General features: G+C 32.9%; 1 protein-coding gene across 8 annotated transcripts; it reads left to right on the top strand.

Annotated features, from left to right (window-relative positions):
- Positions 1-2,827: 2,827 nt before the first annotated feature.
- Positions 2,828-27,513, top strand: LOC123536558 (DNA damage-regulated autophagy modulator protein 1-like). 8 transcript variants are annotated; one of them, XM_045319847.2, is made up of 9 exons: positions 3,072-3,173; positions 7,723-7,871; positions 8,244-8,342; positions 11,850-11,971; positions 15,623-15,768; positions 16,366-16,552; positions 19,260-19,339; positions 25,358-25,513; positions 26,385-27,513. In XM_045319847.2, the coding sequence occupies exons 3-9, from the start codon at positions 8,272-8,274 to the stop codon at positions 26,454-26,456; spliced, it is 834 nt and encodes a 277-aa protein (XP_045175782.2). In that variant the 5' UTR covers positions 3,072-3,173; positions 7,723-7,871; positions 8,244-8,271; the 3' UTR covers positions 26,457-27,513. The 8 variants fall into 8 exon arrangements, with proteins under 8 accessions (XP_045175781.2, XP_045175780.2, XP_045175788.2 ...); XM_045319846.2 differs by lacking the exons at positions 3,072-3,173; positions 7,723-7,871 and adding an exon at positions 2,828-2,965; XM_045319845.2 differs by lacking the exons at positions 7,723-7,871; positions 19,260-19,339 and adding an exon at positions 18,366-18,445 and having other exon boundaries at positions 3,027-3,173.

The raw sequence follows: 27,513 nt of genomic DNA, 5'->3' as shown, positions 1-27,513 counted from the left end.
AACCGGTGGTGAATATGAATAAAGCTTATATATATAATTCAAATAAGCTTTATTTCAGGACAAAAAGTCAAATCAATTAACATCAATGATCAAATATAATAATAAGTTACAAAACGTTCCATTCTTAACTTCACAGTAGTTACATGATACGCATACCAAACGTTGACTTTACAAGTTTAAATTCCCCGGAGGTAGTTTTGCCACTGATCGTTCACAGGCTGGGCCGTGTTATGTTCTTTTTATGTGTATGTTTCTGTCTGTTCGTTACGTCTATTTTTTTTTTTGCATACTTTTTTTCTAAATATCGACGACATGATAATCACATGATATACGTTTTAGACATCGGCATTACACGGTATACATTCTAATTATAGACTACATGTTAATTACACCATATACAAGGGTTGATCCAAAAGTAATGCCGCTGGAGCCATAGAAAAGTAGTATCATGAAAAGAAAACATCAGAACTTCCTACTCCAGTACCTTGATCTATTCATTATATGTTTTGTAAATGTCAAAAGAAAATACACATGTATTGCTTACTTATTGAAATATCGACATACACAGAAAGTATGGTAACGATGATCGCCGCACGTCACCCACGTTATTGGCGTCAAAAACAGATGTTTTTATCGGCCTAAGCACTGCACTGTGAACTTTAATTTGCGAGAATGCAACAATAATAGTATTCACTATTCAGAGTTGACAGCTTAAACTGCGTCACTTCATACCATTATGATATTAATTTCATACGGTTAAGTAAGTTTTTGTGGTTGCCTTTGTTTTGTTGTTGTTTTTTTTTTCCTGTTTATTACAGTAACGCGTTTTTGCGGACATGAATTTTGAAGTTCTATGTATTCCAAATGAACCAACCATAGAATATAGGCTAGTCATGATTGAATTAGCTTGCATGTTGATATAGAAAATTGTATTTACTCATGTAGCTCTAATCATGATTTAATTAGTTTAGATTTTGATATAGAATATAATCTTTACCCGTGTAATCATGATTGAATAAGCTTACATGTTGATATAAGTTTTTTCTAGAAGACAATGATGAATGAATGCGCAATGTGCGCAGTTACATTTCCCACGCTGGATAACCGGCTAGATCTAACCTGGCGCCCGCTGGACAAAAAAAAAACACTGTAAAATGCCGATGTGTATTTCTTCTTGATCAGCCCTCGTACTTCTAATTATCGGCTTCATAATAATTACATAATATGCGTTCTAAATTTCTTGCCTGCCCAGCGGGGAAAGACAAGGTTATCCCAGTAGGGAAAAGATGAGCAACACAGTAGGGAAAAGATGAACAACACGTGCGCATATTGACTTCATAATTTGACGTCATATTATGACGTCATAGTGTATGGGCGATTTATAATTTTCAAAATAGTGTAATAATATCAACGGTAGACAAAAAATGATCTAAAATGACTTCCTGTGTAAGGTAGGTGTTTTTCCAACCTTCCCCACAGCGTGTACAAAAATCCTAGCATTATTTCGTACAAGGGCGGGAACTTGCGAATTCTACACCCCAAGCAACGTTTCAAAGCCACAGAGGTGAGAAGCAAGTGATTGGGTGTCAGCGACCTTATGACAATTATATGATATACGTTTCATGATAATTTTATGCCGGTGATAAACATACTCCTACACTAAAATACAGAAGTTACATTATATTCCTACAACAGAATACAGAAGTTTACACCAGCCTATATACATTACTCCTACAATAGAATACATACGGAAGTTTACACCAGTATATACATACTCCTGCAATAGAATACAGAAATTTACACCAGTTTGTACATTACTCCTGCAATAGAATACAAAAGTTTACACCAGTTTATACCTAATCGACTCCTACAATAAATTACAGAAGGTTACACCTGTAGGCCTATATACATTACTCCTACAAAAGAATACAGAAGTTTACACCAATTTATACCTACTCGACTCCTAACAATAACTTTTAGAAGTTTACTCCAGTATATACATACTCCTTCAATAAATTACAGAAGTTTTCACCAGTATATAGGCTACATTACTCCTGCAATAGAATATATAAATTTACACCAGTTTGTACATTACTCCTGCAATAGAATATATAAATTTACACCAGTTTGTACATTACTCCTACAATAGAATACAAAAGTTTACACCAGTTTATACCTAATCGACTCCTACAATAAATTACAGAAGTTTATCACATGTTTGACGTCGCGGGAGTGTAATAAAGCCATTAAATAAAAATGATAATACACTAGTGTAATAAAGTTTTGACGATGACGTCATTTACAGTATAGGAGACGTTGGCCAAATTGACTTGTTTATATAGTAAAAGAAAGTAGATTTGTTGACGTTTCGACAGGAAACGATAACATGTGATAAAAAGAATATTACATTTGTGACTTTCCAGATTGATTTATTAAACTCGTTGAATAAAATTGATAAAATGCTCGACAGAGCCTCGCATTTTATCATTTTATTCAACTCGTTTAATAAATTCAATATGAAAAGGCACCCATGTAATATCCTCTATTTACACCAGTATATGCATTACTCCTACAATAGAATACGGAAGTTTACAGAAGTTTACACCGGTTTATACCTACTCGACTACAGAAGTTTACACCAGTATATACATACTCCTACAATAAATTACAGAAGTTTACACCAGCATATACATTACTCCTACAAAAGAATACAGAAGTTTACACCAGTATATACATTACTCTATAAAAGAATTCTGTAGTTTACACCAGTATATACATACTCCTACAATAAATTACAGAAGTTTACACCAGTATATACATTACTCATACAGTAGAATACAGAAGTTTACACCAGTATACACATTACTCCTACAAAAGAATACAGAAGTTTACACCAGTAATAGGATAGTACTATATTTGACTTTTCCGCAATATATAAGTGGATATTTATATATACATTCACACTGTAAGTACTTTAAATTAATCAATTTTTGATCTTTAATATTTAATTTGTTATATATTTATAGATCTGCAAAATCCCAATATTATTTGCTGTTGTCCTAAATAGCACCCACTTGTACTCGCTGTCTATGAATGTATATATATCATATGATTTGAAAATAGATTATATAAATGTATAGATATTTAGAACGGATTTTATTGTTGATAAGCAGGTATGTGTATTTTTTTCTGTGAAGTTTTAACACAAAACGTCAGACATAAAGCATGTAAACTATTTTCTTATCATTTTCAATATTTTTAAAAAAAAATTAAGTTTGTCGTTCTTCAGTCACACGATGGCTCGATCATCGAAAAATATTTTCAGAATGTCTTTAAATCTTTCCAATTAAGTGAAACTATTGATTAAGTCAGAATATCACAGAAATAGAAATTTTATAGATGTCTAAGGAATATTTATTTTGAAAATCAATTTTCGCGTGCCAATATTTTTCTACCTTGACCATAGCTACCACTGTTTGTATAGAGTACATGTATATTGATTGAAGATATATGCACTCCGACTTGTTTTATATATTTATATAGTTTGAGGTTAAAGTTTTATTTTTTTCCAATGATATTAAATAAAATGCTTAGTGATTTTTTTACTCTCTGTATCAAATTCCTATTAAGAAATGTGTCATAACATAACATTTAGCGAAATAACAATCGGAGAAGTTGTTCGCAACCGTACTCCGTCACCTGTTAAAGTACAAGTCTAAATGAAGTATCTGTTCTGTTCTGTTAAAAAGGGTGTGTGGTTTTACACGTCTGTTTTCTCTCCATTCTTTTACATGTTACCTTCAGATTTATCTCTACAACACCCATTTATTAGTTCGTTCATGTTGGCAGAACTTGTGGTCCGACCCTATTGCTATAAATCAATCGATTGTTAATATCCATATGTTGATGTAATGATATAAATACATGTATTATAAGCAATAAAATATGTTTAAACTAATTAGTTCGTGCTATATTGTATGTACACCCCAGCAGCCTGAGGGGTCGGTATCTAGTACATTTATATACAGTGTTATATTTAGTTCAGAAAAGTAAGCGCATGTTGATAAAAATGTTTCTTCTGGGAAGTTCCCCTTTATGACACATTTTGTCGGTAAGAAATATACAAGAAAAATCTATCAAATAAAGGTATTCAAGGTTTATTTTTCTATGTTTTATTCATAACTAACTTCAGAAAGATCAATACAAAGAAATACCATAATAAGGCTTCCAAACTTTCTTTAATGTAACCGCCGCTTGATGTATGTAAGATTTTGCCGATTTTATCCAAATAAACCAATTCTTTGTTTTAATATCTACAAAATCTCACACAGAGCGATAAATTCGCGCTTGGCAAAGAATTTTGTATCTAAAATACCCAAAATGACATGACCGGTTGGCTCAGCAAGGCAGTCAATCAGGAAGTCGCGAATTCTGACTCTTGGCATTTACTTTCCTTAACCAGTTAAAGTTGTAGAAAAATTCACCATAATTTACGCCCTAAGGGAACTATTCCGCAAGTCATATAACATAACAGAACAGAACAGAACATATATTTTATTTATGACTTGTCATTAGATAAAGGAAATATAGCACACACATACACACATATAGTCACGTATTCCTAATAAACAATAACGAATTTTTTTGACACAGGTATCGTTCTATGTAAATCTATTTGGATAATAATAGTGGTAACAGATAATTTATGGATAAATTATCACAAAAACTAAAAACTGAGTAATTCCATATCCGAATATTATGAGGATGAACTATTACACAATATTTATTTTTTCTTTTCTTATTGTTAATGCTTCCTTAATATATGTGGCTAGTCTTATTTTCTGACTTCAGCAATTCTATAAATTTTAACATTGACGGTCGGTTGAAAAAGTACATTTTAATATATTTTTTTCTTATTTGGGTGTAACAAGGGCAAATCAAAATGAAATGATATTCGTCCTCGATATCGCGTAAATTACAGCAGTCACAGTAACGTTCATTTCTTGGTGTTCTATTTCTACCATATCTACCTGTAAGTATTTTAACAGAATGGGCTGACAGTCTAATTCGTGATAAAAAACCTAAAACTTTTGTACTGAATTATACCAGTCTTGTAAATAATTATCGAAAACCTTCTGCTTAAATATTTTAGGGAATACATTACAGTCTACAGATTCAGGATTTGAAAAAACGTCTGCAACACCATAAATACTAAGTAACATTTTAACATTAGCAGTCCAATTATTATGTAGGGATAACGCATGTTTTTTTGTGTTATAACATCGAAATGATTTATAGCAAAACCGTGTTTGAACACTATTTATACACTTGGGCGGTTATACGTCGTACGAAATAGTTTTACTCGGGCAGCGCCCTCGTGAAATTATTACACCCGACGTATAACCTCCCATCGTGTATAAATAGTGTTAAAACACGGTTTTGCTATGAATTATTTTTTAATTGGAAATGAGTAGGGAGAATGTAAATATTTGATATTGTTTTCCATAAAATGGCAGATAAACAAACACGGTATCTCCTCAGCCTTTTCTAAAATATCGGGAAAAGTAATTTCCCATTTCCTGTGTTAAAAATACTAAACACGGGATACGAGTAGCTGTTCTTTTGAAAAATCATTTGATTGATATGAACAGTGTGTTTGTATCGAGAAGTTTGACTGTCCTTAATTTTGTGAATAAATTGGAGTACGTATCTATATCATAATCGTACTTACATTTTAAACCATCTTTCTCTTTTTAATTAAGAAAGAATATATCCCAAACAATGATTTGTGTTGAATAAAGTCAATGTTTGCAGTTCATATGCGATGGAATTATATCACAATTTGATTTATATAATTGTGTAAGCAAAGCAACCAATGATTGACGCAAAATATTCATATGTTTAGTTTAATATTATGTTTTGTTGTATTACACTCGTTGAATGACTTACCGGTTATTAGTCAAAACTATTTGCCCAAGCCCGAAAGAACGATGTCTAATTGTTTTGACTATTGACTTGCAAGCCATTCAATAAGCGCTCTTTTACATACCACAAGAAATATTTTATAGTTTTTCTGTAGTTTGACATTAGCCGAGCAAACCTGTGTTGATTTATAGACAGGTCAATAGCACAAACTATTCACGATTTTATATAAGAAGTCATGTTATAAATACATTTAACCTGGTCCTATATAGTTATCAATAATATTGCATGATAAATGTTTATTACTGAAAGTAATTATTATACGTGCATTTTAGCGGATAAAGTTCTTAAACTGTACATGTGGTTTAATAAAGGTTACATGCACGAATAACTGATAACGGCTTGTAAATTTTGATTAAGTATTATACAAATATTTACGGACAAATTAAGGTGTGTTTAACAACGATAATATCTTAACTTTTGTTTAAAAGTAGGAAGTTGATTTATCTGTGGAGCTATTTATAAAACTCTCTATATAATTATCAAAGATCTATAGTTTATTGTTTCTTTGGCTTCATCTAATATCTGCGAAGTAAACAGTCACGAAGCCGGAAAACAGTTATCTGCTAACTTCATTTCAAGCACTGAATGTCTTATGTGTTGAATCAGCAGGTTAATTTATTACTTCTCACGTTAAAGACGTATATACAGTATGCTCTACATCACAAACAACCTTAGATTTAGGTCGATGTGGAATAGCCTTATTTCATTCCAGACTGTGTATAATTATCGTATTTCATTTCGGAGCTTGTCAAATGATCGTTTTTCATTTCAGACCATGTGGAATTATTGTTTTTCATTTCAGACCATGTTAAATCATTGTATTTTATTTCAGACCATGTTGAATCATCGTATTTCATTTCCAATCATGTGGATTTTTTTATCATATTTCATTTCAGACCATGTGGAACAATCGTATTTTATTTCAGACCATGTGGAATCATCTTATTGCATTTTACACCATGTGGAATGATGGTATTTTATTTCAAACTATGTGGAATCATCGTATGTCATTTCAGACTATGTATAAATCATTATCATATTACATTTCAGACCATGTACAATTTTCGTATAAAAGAATGATCGTATTTCATTTTAGAACATTTTGAACAATCGTATTCAATTTCGTACAATATGCAACTATCGTATTTCATTTCAAAAATGAGGAATTATCGTATTTCCTTTCAGACCATGTCGAAAGATCGTATTTCTTTTCAGACGAATGTGAAACGGCAGCATACTTAATTTTATACTAATATGGAATTAGCTCATTGCAATTCAGACTAATGTGAATTTATTTTTTCATTTCAGACCATGCAGAATTATCTGATTTTTTTATCAGACCATATTGAATTATCTCCTCTTCTTTCATTTCAGACCATGGGAATTATATATATGTTTTTTGTTGGTTTTTTTTTTTTGCATTTTAAATCAATTAGCCTATTTTTCCGGAAAATGCGGACTTTCCTTATTCAAATTCAGACAAATATAGATTTATGATATTTTACTTACTGTGCATGCTTATTTCATTATGAACCAGAGTTAAATATATTTATCTCCTCTCAAATCATTGTTGAATCAGATAGTTTTGTTTTGATTTCCTATAAACTACATTGTAATTTTGAATCGGCCTGTTTCCTTCCAGACAGGTATGAATGAAACTTGTTCTATCCCATACCATTCGTGAGATTAGATCTTTGCTTTATTACATTTAAGACCAATGCAAAATTTTCTTTTTAGCGTTTCAAACCAATGCAGACTGACCTTATCAGTCCCCTACTGGAACCAGTTTTTGGGACTTTAGGATTGCACTTTTCTGTCCGTCCTTCCGTTCGTCCGCACTCTCTTGTCCAGTCCACAACTCTTGTCATCCGTCAATGGATTTTATGGTGAAGTAATTCATTACATTTTTTATCTTATTGTCCCATCACTTTAATTAAAAGTATATTCTATTACAATAAATGTAATAAGCAATTAACAACTGTAGATTTCTGTAGAAGCAAATTTGAACCCAAACATTGTGCGTTATAACATACTCATATTGTATATATAGCACAATGTATTGTAGTGTATACATTATTGACTGATATTAGATCTTTAGGTTATACTGCAGTTGAATCAATTGGTCACCTTTGAGGAGACATGGTAATACCTTTCATTCACTTGTTTCAGTTCAGTTCAGTGCGGAAAGTGCGTATGATTTCAGATCAATGAAAACATGGGAGTAGCTTATTTCAGTTTAGAACTCGTTTATTTTTCAGACTAATGATTACCTGAGAGCCGGGGACCATGCTAGAAACTAGACATCACTGGTTACCCATCATACTTACAGTTTATCTACCCTTGTCTTTCGTTATTACGTAAGAATTTTTCTTTTTTATCTTTGAAAAAAAAATCATAAATGAGAAGTACAAAAAGTGCACACTTTAACATCAATGATTATTGTTTTAACTATCTACAAGGTGGCTAACCCACGTGACTTTTCGGTATCGTGCTCACGGTAAAAATAATTAGATTAAGGTAATAAGGTACTTTTAGCTAATATTATATATTTTCAATTACTTGACAGATTATTGTCAAAGACAGGGAAACAAAGATTTTCTTTGACACAAAGCGTCTGCCACACATTCTCCATACTAACTTCGAACATTTGATCCGTGAAAAGAAAATTGGCAAAGCGCTTGAGAAAAGTAGACATTTTGTGTCGAGGAAAGCACTCTTTTTCCTGTCTTCGATGCTTTATATATTATTTAAAACAGTCAAGTAATAGAGAATTATAAGCAAATTTATTATACCTCACTTTTGTCTACAATGGTAAAATCCCATTACCCGAAAAGGAGATATTTTGACTGTCAGAAACATTTTTAATCTTTTCAACACGTGACCAAGCGAAAGTGACTGTCAGGTCATGTGACCGCGCTGATATTTTGAATGTCATATAAGGGCAAATAACTACTTCAGTTTTTTAGCCATATGATTGCCTCCCTTGTACAGAATATCATATTGTAATGATAATGACGTCGCTGTTCAATGTGTACACAACTGATTACCGCGCTAAAGATGAAACTACTGAATTAAATGAATCAAAAACATATTAATTTTTTTGTGTTTAGTTTTGTTCGGTATAATAAAATAAATACCATATGGCAGCGTGTGTGACATTGATATTGTCAACCCTTGGAACAGAATGTCACCACTCGGCTTTCGCCTCGGGTGACATTCTGCCCTCGGGTTGACAATATCAATGTCACACACGCTGCCATATGGTATTTATATAATGTTACCTGAATCGAGCTATGTTACCGAAATGCCACGTGGGTTGACCACCCTGTATCTATATCTATATTTCAACAGGAAAGTCTAATACGTATAGTCGTTCTGAATTTTAATAACTGCAGTCATCAACTGTTAATATTTGATTGTTTCTGTATTTATACCGCTGGAGGCATTATATGTTAACTTGTATGATAAATGTTCGATTGTTTCTGTATTTATACAACTGGGAACATCATATGTTAACGTACATGATTAATGTTCGATTGTTTCTGTATTTATACATCTGGGAACATTATATGTTAACGTGTATGATTTATGTTCGACATCGTATGTTAACGTGTATGATTTATATTCGATTGTTTCTGTATTTATATAACTGGGGACATCATATGTTAACGTACATGATTATTGTTCGATCGTTTCTGTATTTATACAACTGGGGACATCATATGTTAACGTATATGATTTATGTTTGATTGTTTCTGTATTTATATTATGTTAATATTGAAACTATCAAATTATCTTATATAATCTAGATTAATATAAAATGACCAAACATGATTTTGAATCAGTTACTGTTAATCTAATCAGTTAATGCATCTCGAGTGTTCAGGAATGGCAATATGGATGTTATGTAGTATCGCTGGTCATTAAGTGGCACGCGAAATGAATAAGTACATGTACTCGTATTTGAACCATATCCCCCAATATACATGTAGATCAATATTAAATGAACCTATTTTATATAATGTATAGTGTTTTAGTGTTACTTGTGTGGTTGCAACATTCATGTTTGTAAAGTTTTACAATAACCAGATATCTTAAGAACAACGGATTACATCTGACTTTGGTTTAAATCGGACCCAATTTAATGTCGAACCCAATTTAATAAGTACATATGTTAACGTATATGATTTATGTTTGATTGTTTCTGTATTCATACCACTGGGGAGATCATATGTAAACGTATATGATTTATGTTTGATTGTTTCTGTATTTATACAGCTGGGGACATCGTATGTTAACGTGTATGATTAATGTTTGATTGTTTCTGTATTTATACCACTGGGGAGATTGTTTCTGTATTTATACATCTGGGGACATCGTATGTTAACGTGTATGATTTATGTTCGATTGTTTCTGTATTTATACCACTGGGGACATCATATGTTAACGTACATGATTATTGTTCGATCGTTTCTGTATTTATACAACTGGGGAGATCATATGTAAACGTATATGATTTATGTTTGATTGTTTCTGTATTTATACATCTGGGGACATCGTATGTTAACGTACATGATTATTGTTCGATCGTTTCTGTATTTATACAGCTGGGGACATCATATGTTAACGTGTATGATTTATGTTCGATTGTTTCTGTATTTATACCACTGGGGAGATTGTTTCTATATTTATACAGCTGGGGACATCATATGTTAACGTGTATGATTTATGTTCGATTGTTTCTGTATTTATACCACTGGGGAGATCATATGTAAACGTATATGATTTATGTTTGATTGTTTCTGTATTTATACATCTGGGGACATCGTATGTTAACGTACATGATTATTGTTCGATCATTTCTGTATTTATACAGCTGGGGACATCATATGTTAACGTGTATGATTTATGTTCGATTGTTTCTGTATTTATACAGCTGGGGACATCATATGTTAACGTGTATGATTTATGTTTGATTGTTTCTGTATTTATACCACTGGGGACGTCATATGTTAACGTATATGATTAATGTTTGATTGTTTCTGTATTTATACCACTGGGGACGTCATATGTTAACGTATATGATTTATGTTCGATTGTTTCTGTATTTATACAGCTGGGGACGTCATATGTTAACGTATATGATTTATGTTTGATTGTTTCTGTATTTATACAGCTGGGGACATAATATGTTAACGTATATGAATAATGTTTGATTGTTTCTGTATTCATACCACTGGGGAGATCATATGTAAACGTATATGATTTATGTTTGATTGTTTCTGTATTTATACCACTGGGGACATCATATGTTAACGTATATGATTACTGTTTGATTGTTTCTGTATTTATACCACTGGGGACGTCATATGTTAACGTATATGATTTATGCTCGATTGTTTCTGTATTTATACAGCTGGGGACGTCATATGTTAACGTATATGATTTATGTTTGATTGTTTCTGTATTTATACAGCTGGGGACATAATATGTTAACGTATATGAATAATGTTTGATTGTTTCTGTATTCATACCACTGGGGAGATCATATGTAAACGTATATGATTTATGTTTGATTGTTTCTGTATTTATACCACTGGGGACATCATATGTTAACGTATATGATTACTGTTTGATTGTTTCTGTATTTATACAACTGGGGAGATCATATGTTAACTTATATGATTAATGTTTGATTGATTCTATATTTATACATCTGGGGACATCATATGTTAACGTATTGTTGTTAGGAATAGAGCTAAATTATTTTTTTTTTATTGTTTCTAAGTTTTATCAACTGTGAGAAACGTTATATACTGGTTAGTAGAATATGTACTTGAAAAATAACTATTTTCTTATTTAAGATACTCAATAGCCGTTGGGAACAAACATGTTGAGCCCGGCTTCCCATATATCAGTGATACTGGAACCAGATCTCCAGAAAGTTGTGTGTTCGGTCAGTTGCTCAACATTGGTGCTGTTTTAGGTAGGTCTAATGAGTTGTCAAACTTATTTATGTCTATCACAAGGTGTCACACTTATTTGAGTCTCATCAAGTATCAAATTTATTAGAGTCTATAACCAGGTATCACACTCATTTCAGTTTATTATCACGTGGCACTTATTTTAGTCTATCACCGGGTGTCACACTTTAAAATTGCGTCCATCAAAAATATGACACTTATTTGTGTCTATAACAAGGTGCCACACTTATTTGAATCTTTAAGATAGATACAAGTATTTTCTGCGGGTGTTGTAGATGTATCGAGTTTTAAGGTGTTTTAAAATGTAAACAAACAAAAAAACATTAGATCAGATTAAGTTCAAATACAATAAGGTTATTATAATAGTAGCTTGATCTGGGATGCTGTAATTCTGCTCGCGTGGATTTTGCCAGGTCGGATCACAAGAGGCGCGCGAGTGTGATCAGGTCATGCAAAATCCACGAATGTCGAATATAACAATCCAGATCTAGCTACTGTTATAATGATCCTTTGGGTTTGTTTTTTTTTTTTTTCATCAATGAATGCAAGTTCATCGATATTGAAATAGAACTGGGTGAGCTTTGTATTTAAGAAATAATTTATAGAAAAACAGTGCTTTATCACTATTTATACACGATGGGCGGCTGTACGTCGGGCGTATTAATTTCACGAGGGCGCAGCCCGAGTGAAATTATTTCGGACGACGTATAACCGCCCGAGTGTATAAATAGTGATAAAGCACTGTTTTGCTATAAATTATTTCGATTCTAATATGTTCTTTATTGTAAAATTTATATCAAATATGATGGAACTGTTTCTTCGCGCAAGCATGGGGCCAATAGTAGGTCTTTGTTTATACACGCCAGGGCCGGAAATGGTAATACGTCTTGCGGCAGAGTTCAGTTCGGGCGAAAATTATTGCGAGCGAATAACTAACTCAGTATGTGTGTAAATTAATCAACACATTGTGACATTGCGCTATTTCTTGATTCGTACATGGCGCTAAATATCACGTTGACGTGACGTCAACATAACATCGTTGTGATGATTAAAGCATTGTTAGTCATATTAGAATACCAAATTAAATGATCTTTGGCTTATATATATATATATATATACAATTAAAATCCTGACCATTCGATAATTTTCAAATGGTATACACATCAGTCATCTAGTGCATATAATTACGATTCTGAAAAGAAAATGAGTTGTCATGCAAAGCTAATAAACGCGTATCCATCCCTGAAGATTTAAGTCGACATTTTATAACACAATTTACTGACATGCATGTAGAGGAATTTTGAATAGTACAGTATTCTTTCAATAAATGAAAACTAGATCATGATAAGTGTGACAAATAACCGGTCTGTTAAGTCTATAGACGAAATAAAAAATGATTGACAAATTTTAATCCTAATAAAACAGAAATGTTGTTCATAACAAATTCCATGCAAAGACAAAATATTTCGCTCAAATTTGGCAATGTTGAACTCAGCGCAACAGACCATCACAAACATCTTGGAGTCACAATCTCATCCGATGCAAAGTGGGCTTGTCATGTTGAAAATATCTATACATCTTGCATGAAGAAAGTGGGTGTCTTAAGAAAGTTAAAATATATTTTGAATAGAAAAACTCTTCTTAGATTGTATAATTGTTTTATTCTTCCGGTTTTAGAGTATGCTTCAGAGGTATGGGATGGCTGCTCTCTCGAAAGTAGTAACTTACTAGAATCAGTTCAGTTAGAAATGGCTAGAATTGCATGTGGTTTGCCAATATTTTGTAGTAAAGATGCACTTTATTTTGAATCAGGCTTTGAGCCACTTTCTATTAGACGAGAAAAGCATAAACTTTGTACTTTCTATAAGATGCATAACAACCTTGTACCCACCTATTTAATAGAATTACTCCCTAGTCAAGTAAGGGATTCTGTTGCTTATCCCTTAAGAAATAGCGAAGATTATATTTTACCGAATAACAGACTGACATTAAGTAATAAATCCTTTATACCGTCTTCAATTAGGCTATGGAATAATTTAGAAATTGATTGTAGACGCAAACCTACCTTATCTTCCTTTAAAACTTCTATTAATACTGTTAAAAATGATGTACCTCCATTTTATCTTACTGGAGAAAGGAAAAGTAACATATGGCATACACGTTTAAGACATCATTGTAGTAGTTTAAATTATGATTTATATAGAGTCAATATTATAGACGATCCGTCGTGCATATGTGGTAATCCTTGTGAAAATGCTTGTCATTATTTCTTTGAATGTTGTTTGTATGATGATGAAAGATTTACTCTCATGAGAAGTTTGTCTATGTATGATATATCACTTGATTTGTTATTGTTCGGTTGTGAAACTCTCTCTCTTGAGGAAAACTCATATATCTTCCAAACAGTGCATCGTTTTTTGAAGAGTTCAAAACGCTTTTAAGAAAACTGTATACTTTATTATTATATGAGTATGATGTTTTCTAGAATGTCCACACCCACTATAAATAATCCTTTACTTTCAGTAATTATTGACAACCGTTTTTTTTTTTTTTTTTTTTTTTTTTTTGTTTATTTAAATTATACAATGTATACTTTTGATTTTGTAACTACATGTATTTTCTTGCAGTTGCCATTGTTTTGTTAATTTTCTGGGAGAGGGTTTTAATAATGTTGATATAACTTGTGCCCAATCCCATTGTATATATTAAATGCAATAAAATATTATTAAACTATAAAAAATGATATGTAAAATCAGAGGACTCGAACCCACAACCCCGAGATTAGCACCTAAATGCTTTCTCCGCGCATTTAAATCTGCATATGCCAAATGAAGATATTAATTTGTTGGTTTTCAATAGTTATACAGTATCGTTATTTTGTTTGTTTGTTTGTTTGTTTGTTTTGGGTTTAACGCCGTTTTTCAACAGTATTTCAGTCATGTAACGGCGGGCAGTTAACCTAACCAGTGTTCCTGGATTCTGTACCAGTACAAACCTGTTCTCCGCAAGTAACTGCCAACTTCCCCACATGAATTATCAGAGGTGGAGGAGGAATGATCTCAGACACAATGTCTTTTATCAAATCGTCACGGAGAACATACACCACATACGCCCCGCCCGAGGATCGAACTCGCAACCCCACGATCCGTAGACCGACGCTTTCCCTACTGAGCTAAACGGGCGGGTTTTATCGTTATTTAGGTTCGGAAACCGAAAATTAATTTACGGAAACACACGGAATATTCATGAGTGCCAGGTCAATACTTACGGACAATAAATGTTTCAAGCATCGACAAAGCATTATTTGTTAATAGCTTTGTATCGATAAATATGCACGAGTTTTGCAGCGGAAATATTGCGCGACTTTAGGAGCGCAATATCATTCCGCTAAAGAACGAGTGCATACATCTCGATACAAAGCTAATAATCTTTTTATTACATACGTGTCTACACATATAAATATTGTATTAATTTTATGAATTTGTTCAATACCCTGAATAAAAGCTGATGTAAATAAAAACATAACGCTTCTAAAATGACGTCACCGATAAGAAATTCAGACGTCAATATGGAAAAATATTGACGTTTCCGGTTCTATTGAAACTTTAAGGAGAGTAAAAACAGTATGTAATAATGTACATTATCATTTTCAGCGGGCATTATAATTTACACAAGATATCGTCAAAGTCTGTACCATTTTGAGAACAGCGCAAGAAAATATTTATTGCATTTAAACACTGCCGCTTTCATTACTGGGCTCCTTACTATATTTGGTGTCAGCTTGGTCGGAAATTTCCAGGTAAGTTTTAAAAATTGCCAATCGCATTTTAGAAACATTTTAGGCATGTTTTATTATTTCTGTTAGAGATTTATTAAATTAACAAAAATGCCAGTTATATACAGTCAGATCCACAGATTCACATCTAAATGTATGTTTTATTGTCTTTTATATAGTCTTATAATATAATGTGAAATATCTAAAAATCTTCACTTATTTCTTTGATTTCAATGTTCCTGTATTCTATTTAATCCTGATGTCCTGTTTTTGCGCCTGTTTTGTGTATGTGTTTTTGCGTGTATTTTATGTATGTGTTTTTGCGTGTATTTTGTGTATGGGTTTTTGCGTGTATTTTGTGTATGGGTTTTTGCGTGTATTTTATATATGTGTTTTTGCGTGTATTTAATGTATGTGTTTTTGCGTGTATTTTGTGTATGGGTTTTTGCGTGTATTTTGTGTATGTGTTTTTGCGTGTATTTTATGTATGTGTTTTTGCGTGTATTTTATGTATGTGTTTTTGCGTGTATTTTGTGTATGGGTTTTTGCGTGTAATTTGTGTATGGGTTTTTGTGCGTGTTTTGTGCTTTAAACTAATGCTTAACTTTCTGTATGTTTCAGGAAACAAATATTTTGGTAGTCCATCTACTTGGTGCTTTTTTGGCTTTTGCTGTGGGTTTTGTTTACATGATCCTGCAGACAATCATTTCATGCAAGTCGGTCTCTTTTAAAATTCCCGGAAATTCTCTTTTCATCAGAAGATTGCGGATTGCTTTATGTGTCGCTGATCTTGTGTTATTAATTCTCTGTATCCTTTTTATAGCAGATACGCCCCTGAAGCCTAGTTCTAGGAATGGTCAGCCCGGTGTCAGTATAATGTGATTGGGTGGGGTATCATGTCACGTCTTTACGGCGTGGTGTTCCGGTGTTCCGGTGAGGCTGCACAATAGAATTGAGCATTGTGCTCACTGCTACAAGTATACACCGTCGCGTGCCTAATTCTTTATTTAGTTATTTCATTATATCAATCCAGATTTATATAGCACCCTTTTCGTGATAAACACATTTCTTTCATGATAAACACGTTCCTTTTCATGAGAAACACATCCCTTTTCATGATAAACACGTTCCTTTTCATGATAAACACGTTGAATGGCGCTTTACATACAAAGGCAGCCACTCAGGGCGTCAAATTCAAAGAGAAATCCAAAACATACAGAAATAAATTTGCATTACTCAAGAGCCTCTCAGAAATTACCATTGCCTGAACCGAGATTCGAACCCCGGACCTCTGGATTGACAGTCAAGAGTGTTACCACTAGACCACGAAAATTAAATAAGTAGTTAAAATTAAGCCAACATTAGTCTTGGTTTTTGATACTGTGGTTTCTTTGTTACTTTGTTACATATTTTTACACTGGAGTAAAAATATCAGACTATTTTTCAGTAGTATACTCGGACCAGTTGGCAAAAAATGGAAAGAAATCATTGAAAAAAAAAAACAGAAAGAAAAAATAATTGAATTACATATAAGATATGTTTCGCTCGTAGATCTCAAATTTTAGGTTCATTCTTTGCAAAGCCACTCATAAAATTGTACGTCTCATGATCACGTGACTTATGAAAATTGTACGTCAAATTGTACGTCTCGTGATTATGTGACTTATGGAAATTGTAGGTCACGTGATCAGGTGACTTATAAAAATTGTACGTCTCGTGATCACGTGAGGAAAACTGTAAGATTTCAAGTTAATATTGAAACTATCAAATTATCTTATATAATCTAGGTTTATATCAAATGACCAAACATGATTATGAATCAGTTACTGTTAATCTAATCAATTAATGCATCTCGAGTATTCAGGAATGGCAATATGGATGTTATGTAGTATCGCTGGTCATTAAGTGGATGCGAAATGAATAAGTATATGTACTCGTATTTGAACCATATCCCCCAATATACATGTAGATCAATATTAAATGAACCTATTTTATATAATGTATAGTATTTTAGTGTTACTTGTGTGGTTGCAACATTCGTGTTTGTAAAGTTGTACAATAACCAGATATCTTAAGAACAACGGAATACATCTGACTTCGGTTTAAATCGGACCCAATTTAATGTCGAACCCAATTTAATAAGTACATGTACTCGTATTTGAACCATTTACACCGATATATATGTAGATCAATATCAAATGAACCTACTTTAAATAATGTATAGTGTTTTAGTGATACTTGTATGGTTGCAACACACATATTTGTAAAATATTATAATAACCAGATATCTTAAGCACAATTAAATACTGGCATGCGACTTTGGTCTAAATCGGACCCAATTTAATGACCGTCCGAGTTTACTGTTGGACACAATTTAATGTCGGGCCTAATTTTATGTCGAACCCAAGTTAATGTCGGATCAAATTCAATTTCTGACCCAATTTAATGTCGGATCAAATTTGATAGCGGACACAATTTAATGTCGGACCCATTTTAATGTTGGACACAATTTAATGTTGTATCCAATTTACGGCAGAAAAACATGGAGTTCTGCAAATGTCAAAATATAGTCACATGCACTCCTTTTTAAAGATCATCGTCACACCCTTAACACCAGCAAGTGGGAATAGCGGCTAGTGTAGCCAAATCAAAGGGTCCTGGTGCTGGTAAATCCAAACAACACTGGTCCTCGGATGAACCTGTAAGTTTACACTACTTCCGGCTGACGAAGAAGATGTACACCATACTGGGTAAATGTATAATATCAAAGTTAGTTATGAATCAAGTATAATTGAAATAAAATAATGAACTGACAATCAACAATTGTCTTGTCTCGTGCATTTTAAGTAGGTGTACATCTTCCGGCGGTTCCCTCGGCAGTAGGCTAGCAGCTTCGCATTGCACGTTAATGTATTATGTACTGACAAATGTATTGTATGTTAACTATATAATCATTTAAATTTACATATCTTATAACTTATTGAATGTATAATACACTGCTTAGCATCTTTTGTTCCAAGATCAGCTATGCATTGGTATCCTTGAGCCAGAATTCCTGTATATGCGACACTTTTCTATTTTCTTACTTTCCAGAAGGTTTTCTGATCAGATTAAATGCTGCAAATTATGAGTGGGAAATCAGAGTTGAAAGAAAGAATGTGAAACAGGTAAAATGTAAGAAGTAAAAGGGAACCTATACGTACAAATTCATGTGACAGTGGCATCAAAAGAAACTTCAAAGAAAAACACGTAGAAATCTTGACCTTGTGACATCGGCTTTAGTCGAGATGAATTAAAATGGATGCTAGCTAGTCGTTTTAGGCGAAGTTTTTTTTTTTAAGATGAATGTTGAAAGTTTGCAATTTTATTATTTTTCCCACCGCTTGATTGTCTCCCTTGATTGTCAGGCGTCTTTCATCTTAATGTCAGCGTCGTGAAATACGTTTATTGTACGGAACAAGCCTTATCATAGTTTACTCACTTCACTTCTTCCTATATTTCCTTCACTGATACAGTATCCATAATGACTCTTGTTGCCGGAAGTAAAGGTCCTGGAGAAGGCATAGAAGTTTATGATTGGACAGCTTCACATCCGGTAGGTATCATGTGACACGCCCTTAGCCTATTCACTGACGATACACGAACGTTGCATTGTTACAATATTATTTTCCCTCAATTCTTCAAAATTTTCGCCTTCACTGAATTCTCTTATGCAATTTCATAGGCCTACATTATTTGAAATGAACTTTACAGAATAAAGAGTGTCTTTCACACTGAACTTTTAATTTCTGTGTGAATACTATATAGTGCTAGTGCTGCGCTTACCAAAACCTTGGAAGAAGATATATTATTGCTCTAGCCAGTATGTCTCCTCTCTAAGTAGCATAAAGTTACCCATTCACATAAAGCTACCCGTTCACACGTTTCGGTAAAAATGAAGTACATTTGTTAAAGATTGTATTTTATAGATTTGGCGTTTGTTATACTTATTGATATATATAATAAGAAAAAAAGGGTTATGAGATGCTTTTAAAATGATGTTAAATGTATTGTTTAGAACAGCCTTTGACTTCTTTTGTCGCATACGTTTTGGTAGCAAACTTATCCAGTGTTGCACAACTGTTTGTTTGTTTGTTTGTTTTGGGTTTAACGCCGTTTTTCAACAGTATTTCAGTCATATAACGGCGGGCAGTTAACCTAACCAGTGTTCCTGGATTCTGTACCAGTACAAACCTGTTCTCCGCAAGTAACTGCCAACTTCCCCACATGAATTATCAGAGGTGGAGGACTAATGATTTCAGACACAATGTCGTTTATCAAATAGTCACGGAGAACATACGCCCCGCCCGAGGATCGAACTCGCGACCCCGCGATCCGTAGACCAACGCTCTTACCTACTGAGCTAAGCGGGCGGGCTTGTTGCACAACTGAGTTTTGGACCAGTCTCATTTTCCCAGTTGCAGATTGGTGGATTCTGGTGTCAAATTTGAAATTAACCAATGGCAAGTTCTTATTCCGCAACTGGTCTCCAAAGTCAGTGTTACAACCTTAGAGCATGCTGCTTCCGCTAGCTAGGCTAGAATTTACGTAAATATACGAAAATACCAACGGAGACCCGAGATCCGAATATGTAATAAAGTGAGCAAATTAGATTATGTATATAGCATTATGTATTTTGTTTTAAAATAAATTTTCAAAGTTTCTAATGATTCACTTCCTGGTTAAAGATGAATTCGCATTTACGGGTTTACTAGTGATTTAAAATAAAACCACAATGAACAGTTTATTCATTACATGTTAGTTTTATTTCATAGGTCTTTACTTTTAGGTGCATGTGTTATGCTGTCTGAAATACAGCTAGTATAACCAAAGAGTGTCACAGCATTGGTTTTTCATGTTTATTTTCCCATGTACAATGTCCATGCACATACGGTAAGAACCTGTAACATACAAAGCAGGTTGTAAATAACATGACATGCTTCCACAAAAATCTATTCAAAAATCTACGTTTAATTAGTCGAACAATAGATTTGCATGTAGTGACCTTACATTTTCATAATTTATCATTTAAGTAAAAAGAAAATACACACTGAACATATTACATGAAGATGTTAAGCAAACGCTAGAAAGTATCAAAAGTTAACCTAAATTCATATATATACTGCTTAGAATAAACTTGATAATTTTTCAATGTTCGAAAGTGGGTGGAGAATGACTACATTCAGCTACGAGACAAGTTTTCTTGTATAAAATAGGCGCTCAGCTTAAAAGTGTACATGTATCGGATAAATCATATAAATATGCAATAAACTAGACCAAACTTACACCATGTGGGGCAATAATGGACCTAAGTATTTGCAAAATTAAGAGCTTGAACCATCAAGCAAATGGCGTGGCACGTTTACCGGAAAATAACGAAAAGACCGGAAAGAATTCCACCTAAGAAATAAAATAAGCGAAAAGAGCCAAAGGCAAGCGCTACTCTAGACAGAGCGTAGAAGCGGCAACAGCACATGTGTACTGACTTCTTTCACTTGTCTTCGTTTTTATCCTTTGTTTGTGGGATTTCATGTGTTCAGAGAGAATCGAAATACGACGTATAAAATTAATTAGTATTACGACATTCGATCCAGGAAGATTGAATTCTTTCTTTTTATTGGTTACTTAACTATAAACGAATTATATTGAACTATTTGGTATTGAGCAATGTATTGATCAAAGTAAGCATTTTTTTTTATAACTTTTTGTCTATATATCAATACAGGCATTAAAGGGACTAGACACAAGATTTTGGCTTAAATAATCTTTCTTTAAAATTTAAGTTTGGTCATATAATGGACATTAGAACATGAGTTTTTGGTTTAAGTATCTTTAAAAATGTTTATTCAAGAGAAATAAAACCTACAGGGTCGGGATTTGAACCCAGGTTGACTCAGCAATAGAAACTTTCCTACCATCTTAACCAGGACACAATGGAGGAATTCGTTCTAAACGACCGTTTAATAAAGGCTTATAATTAAGGTGAAGAAGGTGTAATGAGCGCGATTTTCAAAAACAAGTTGCATCCTTGATAACATACGTAAATAACAACAAAAGTTGATCTTCACCTGATGTACAATTATTGAAAAGGTCAAATGCACAATTTTTTACGCAAATGACGTCGAAATTCCACCTTTTAGTATAGTCGGAAAAAGTTGTGACGTTGCCGTTTTCATGGCGATTGATTTAGTTTCGGGGCGTTCATTTTATTTAAAAAAAATTTTTTTTTCTATTTTATATAATATGCCGGTCGAAACCTATACGGTGATGTAATTTTCAAATATATACTCCCACTATTCGTGAAGGAATGCTTACTTTATGCAAAAATCGTGCCAAAATCTTTCTATGAAATTATTGTTTTCGTGCGGAATGACTAAGTAGTGTGCAAAAACTGGTCCATAGATTTTTTTTAAAAACTAATATTATCTTATAAATTTATTTTACTGTAAAATGAGCAAACAAAAATCAGGTATCACCGACTTCGTTTTCGCAGTATTGTCATAAATTTTCCCCTACCCCCAAATTCTCGTGCATTTTTCTAACATAAAAAATCATATATGTTAACCCACAGCGACATTGACTGCACGCGAGTTTGTTAAGTGATAAGTTAGAGGCTGACCCTTTCCGATTAATTAAATTGTAGCCATAAATCTTAGCATGTGTTGTTCCAAAATCTGACCTCTGCGAAAGTGACGTTTCTTGTATAAATTGGGAGCATGCATTTACTGGTCCATAGATTTTTTTAAAAATTTACACAATTACTTTAAAGGCATTTCTTAGCAAAACAACGAAAAAAAAGTCCTTGACTACCGACTTCGTTTTCGAACTACGAAGTCGCAAAACATGATAAAGTCTCAAATGGCGCTATGGGCGGCGTTTGACGTTGCGCATTTTCCCGCTTTTTTCTGACGTTACGCAAACGTCTTATTACTAAAACGGCGTATGCTGTTTGCAAATAGATATTTAGCCATTCCGTTTTTAAAAAATCTAATACTTTCTGAAACATACATTCATTCTTGTATTTCCAAACCATTATATTTAATAGTTGTCTATATCACGTGAATATATGTGGTAATTGTCAAGTTACCTACTTAGGTTGTACAATTGCGAGACAAAGTACAAATAAGCAAGTGCATATACATGTACATATGCAAATATTCTTTCGGAAATAATCTGAATTTTCATTGTATCCAGCGGTAAAAAGAAAGCTGTATTTTGTTTTCTCGCATGAAATGTTAGGACATATTTCAAGATGTGTTATTAAGTGTAATTTAAAGTGCAACTGGCGGTAAATGATTTCTTTTGCATAGAAAATGTAACAATATGAAATATTTCTTTTTATGTGCCCCCATCCAAGTTATGTTTGGATGGGGCAATTAGTGTTCCCCTCTCCCGCCCATCCGTCCGTCCGTCAGTCCGAATTAGTGTCGGGCATATCTCAGAAAGTATTGACCCTGAGTCATCAAACCTCACAGGATTGTTATCAGTATTTCCATTTGAGTACACTATGCCCGAAACTAATTCGGACTGACGGACGGACGGATGGGAGGGCGAGGGCAACATAAATTGCCCCGCCCAAACATAACTTGGATGGGGGCACATAAAAAGAAATTATTTCATATTGTTACATTCTCAATGCAAAAGAAATCATTTACCGCCAGTTGCACCTTAAATTATACTTAATAACACGTCTTCTTGAAATATGTCCTAACATTTCATGCGAAAAACATATATGGCTTTCTTTTTACCGCGGGATACAATGAAAATTCAGATTATTTCCGACTGAATATATGCATATGTACATGTATATGCACTTGCTTATTTGTACTTTGTATTTATGGCTACAACTTAATTAATCGGAAAGGGTCAGACTCACACTTATCACTTAACAAACTCGTGTGCAGTCAATGTCGCTGTGGGCTAACATTTATATGGTAGAAGTGTATTTCATTGATTTATCAAATGATTTTCGTAGGATTTTTATGTCAGAAAAATGCACGATAAAATGGGGGTAGGGGAAAATTTATGACAATACTGCGAAAACGAAGTCGGTGACCCCCTATTTTTGTTATCTCATTTTACAGTAAAATAAATTATAAGATAATATTAGTTTTTTTTTTTTTTTTTTTTAAATCTATAGACCAGTTTTTGCACACTACTTAGTCCGCACGAAAACAATAGTTTCATAGAAAGATTTTGGCATGATTTTTGCAAAAAGTAAGCATTCCTTCAGCGAATAGTAAGAGTATATATTTGAAAATTACATCACCGTATAGGTTTCGACTGGCATATTATAAAAATTGGAAAAAAAACTTTTTAAATAAAATGAACGACCCGAAACTAAATTAATCGCCATGAAAACGACAACGTCACACAACTATTTCCGACTAGGCCAAAACGTGAAATTTCGACGTCATTTGCGAAAAAAGTGTGCATTTGACCTTTTCATCGGGTGAAGATCAACTTTTGCTGTTATTTACGTATGTTATTATTATTATTATTATTTACCAGATTTTTATAGCGCTCTTTTCATCCATAAAATAAACGTTCAAAAGCGCTGTACAAACTACATATCACAGAATGATATGGACATACAATACAACACAAAAATATATCAACAATAAAAGGTATTTAGCCTGAATCAGATTTTACTCTACATTTAAATTGTACTACATATTATAAATAATAAACAACAATAAATAGTTTCTATTGCAAAGTTATATACAGCTTGTTTTCCAGTGCAAAGTTAGTTTCAATAGACCTTAAAGAAAAGTTGTGTTTTTAACGATATTTTGAAAGCATCAAGGATGCAACTTGTTTTTGAAAATCTCGCTCATTACACCTTTTTCACCCTAAGGGAGCTTACCTTTGGTACCCCGTGACAAACGCATTTCAATTTTAAAACGTAAAAATGGTAAAAAAATTATTTCTCATATCTTTCCAGAACATATAATCTTTCAGTAACCCAGTTTCAGAGTCTTCTTAAAAAATATAGCAATAGTTCCCTGATATCTTGAAATTTTCTTTTTTCTTTGTTGCCGTACGATCTGGAGGTCAGTCCCCTTAAAATGTTACAGTACAAAATCTTATCACTGTTCATATTCATGCCAACTTGCTTTTCGTTCAAATAATCGAGTATATCTGATTTTTTTTACATTGACTGTAAAAAGTTGTTTCAATTCCAACATATCAACAATTTTTATATAAAAATTAGTGAATATTGATTTTCAAAATTGTAAATTATATACACTTAAACAAGTTTGAATTCTTAGTTTTGATTATGTAGTTATAACCTTTTTAGCTACATGAATAGATTATATTCTCTCATACTTCTTTGAAGAAAGGTTTGAATGGTTATGTATGTGATGTTATTTTATTGTATGTATTTTTGTATGTTATGACTTATTTTATCTTACAATATTTTTTTTTCATATTTAAATTATTTGAGAATATGCTCGGCCATAAAGTTATCATAATTTGCAGGATATGTCTATTTGTGGTTCTCATGCAGTGCTCTTCGTATGATCATTGGTTTATTATCTATGATAAACTATTAACTTTATATCACTGTCAGGGATATGCGGAACACCTGGTTGCAACAATATCGGAATGGTTGGTAGCGTTCATCACAGTGATCTATTTTGCTACGTTCTACAAGGAATTCAAACAGTTCCGAATGAAACCACCGGAAGTCATCTATTATAACGAACAACCGAGAACAGAAATAGCTGTAATTACTTGACAAAAGACAATTACGATTTTTAATTAATAGGCAGAGAATCACGTGACCAAAAATAATCTCCAGAGGGCGTAACTTTGTAGAACTAATTCATAACTTTATCCATTCATTTCGTGATCGTTAACGCGTCAGGGCACCAACGTACCACTACGGTTTCTGCAGACAAGTTACAAAAAGAACATTTTAATGTAACATTTATGATTTAGTTAATGATTATATCTCAATTTTCTGTGCAAATTCATTTTTATAGCCGAGAAGAGTATCTAAGTCACGTGATTTTCATTTTTTTTTTCAAATATAAAGCTGCAAGACATGACGCTTATTCCTTACATATCACTTGTTGTTCGTCTGTTGTTTTTGTACTGTTAAATTTAATCATCATCATTATTTCCGCCCCTTTCCCTTCGAAGAAAGGGGCATATTGCATGTTCATGTTTGTCGGTATGTCGGTCAGTTGGTAGATATGCTTCAGCCTACAGCCATAAACCTTTACAGGATGATTGTTTACATCCATGGTGCAGCACGCTGTGCACATAGAATGATTGAAGAATAGATGTCCGCTATTGTTTCTAAGATTATAATGTCAAAGGTCAAGGTCACAGTCAAATGACAAGATGTTGTGGTCGGGCCCAGTTCGGGGTCATTTTATCAATGTGAAGGTCACAGTATACACGAGACAAACAGTTATATACCTAATCATGGGGCATATGTGCTTTACAAATAGATTTTGTTACTTTTGTATCGTTACTTAATATTCAGTATGTGCGAACATGACACAGCCTTTATAATGCATGCAGTTTTTCTGTGATATTTTTGTATTAAACTGTTTATGAAATATTCTGAGTCGTCTGTTTCCTTTTAGGGGTCTGCCAATGAAACAACGAGAATTTCAACCGGACACTCCATGTATTATACAACAGGTCTAACCGGATAACGGAACACGAGAAATTCGTTCGCGTCACATGTGCAATAATGTTACTATACTCAGATTATTTTTCCAGAGACAAAATAGAATCTAAATGGAAACATTTCACTTATACTTACAATACTCGTACTGTGTTTTGAGATTTATTTTCAGACTCCATAATGCATTAAAGTATTCTTTTCCTAAGTACATTGTATAACCGTTTCATTTGGACATACCAGAGTATATTGAATACAGTGCTTTAGGGTATAGCGGATTTTAGGGTATAGAGGATAGGTTGATAAATTTTATATTTAGACTTGAATTATTGTATAAATTTTCATATCATTCTTTTACTGGCATGCAAACAGACATATTGACATACATTTTAAATATTTTCTCGTTGTGTTATTTTTCATATGTCATCAAATGTAAAATAAAGCTATCCCCTATAGACTAAATCAGTGCATATGTAAAAAACGTCAGTGAATGAAAAGTATTTGATAGAAATTTAAAAAGCTGAATGTTTTTGAAAAGAGAATACATTATTATTCTGATTTATAGTAAAGAAGTCTTGGAAAGTTTGTTAAGATGTGGATTTTAAACTAATAATGTAAAAAATGACCAAAGCTATCCTGTACACCCTAAATCAGCTCATATGTAAACAATGGCGTGGAGAGAAAAAACACATGAATTTCTATGAAAAGCTGACTGTTTTAAGAAGAATAGATGTTTTCTGTCTGATATACTAAAAAAAAACTATTATTGTCATTTCTTTGAATTGGAATGCAGGAAAAATTAGTTAGCTATCCGCTATACCCTAAAGCACTGTAGTATGAATTTTGAAATTCATGTGACAAATCTATAGTTATACCACAAGAAATACATAGTCATAAGCCCTGTACAAAATAATTACGTACCAAAATAAGTTAAGAAAATTTACTTTCATACAATAGCAGGAAATCCGAAATAATTACTCATTCAGACATGGTCGCAATAACTGATCACATTATCACATGATCTCTATGTTGACGTCACCAGTAGTGTGGCATGTAAAATCCATTAATAAATAAAATCAAAATCAGTA

Source organism: Mercenaria mercenaria, chromosome 17 (assembly GCF_021730395.1).
Source record: "Mercenaria mercenaria strain notata chromosome 17, MADL_Memer_1, whole genome shotgun sequence".
NCBI lineage: Eukaryota > Metazoa > Mollusca > Bivalvia > Venerida > Veneridae > Mercenaria > Mercenaria mercenaria.
This window is presented reverse-complemented; position numbering and strand designations above follow the sequence as displayed.

What these genes read in the sequence shown, in the direction of transcription:
- LOC123536558 (XM_045319846.2), top strand. Translation starts at nt 8,272, where the DNA reads ATGCTAGAAACTAGACATCACTGGTTACCCATCATACTTACAGTTTAT. An exon ending in CCCTTGTCTTTCGTTATTAC is followed by an intron (nt 8,343 to 11,849) that starts GTAAGAATTTTT and finishes TTCTTATTTAAG; the next exon opens with ATACTCAATAGCCGTTGGGA. An exon ending in TCTTGTGTTATTAATTCTCT is followed by an intron (nt 16,553 to 19,259) that starts GTATCCTTTTTA and finishes TCACTGATACAG; the next exon opens with TATCCATAATGACTCTTGTT.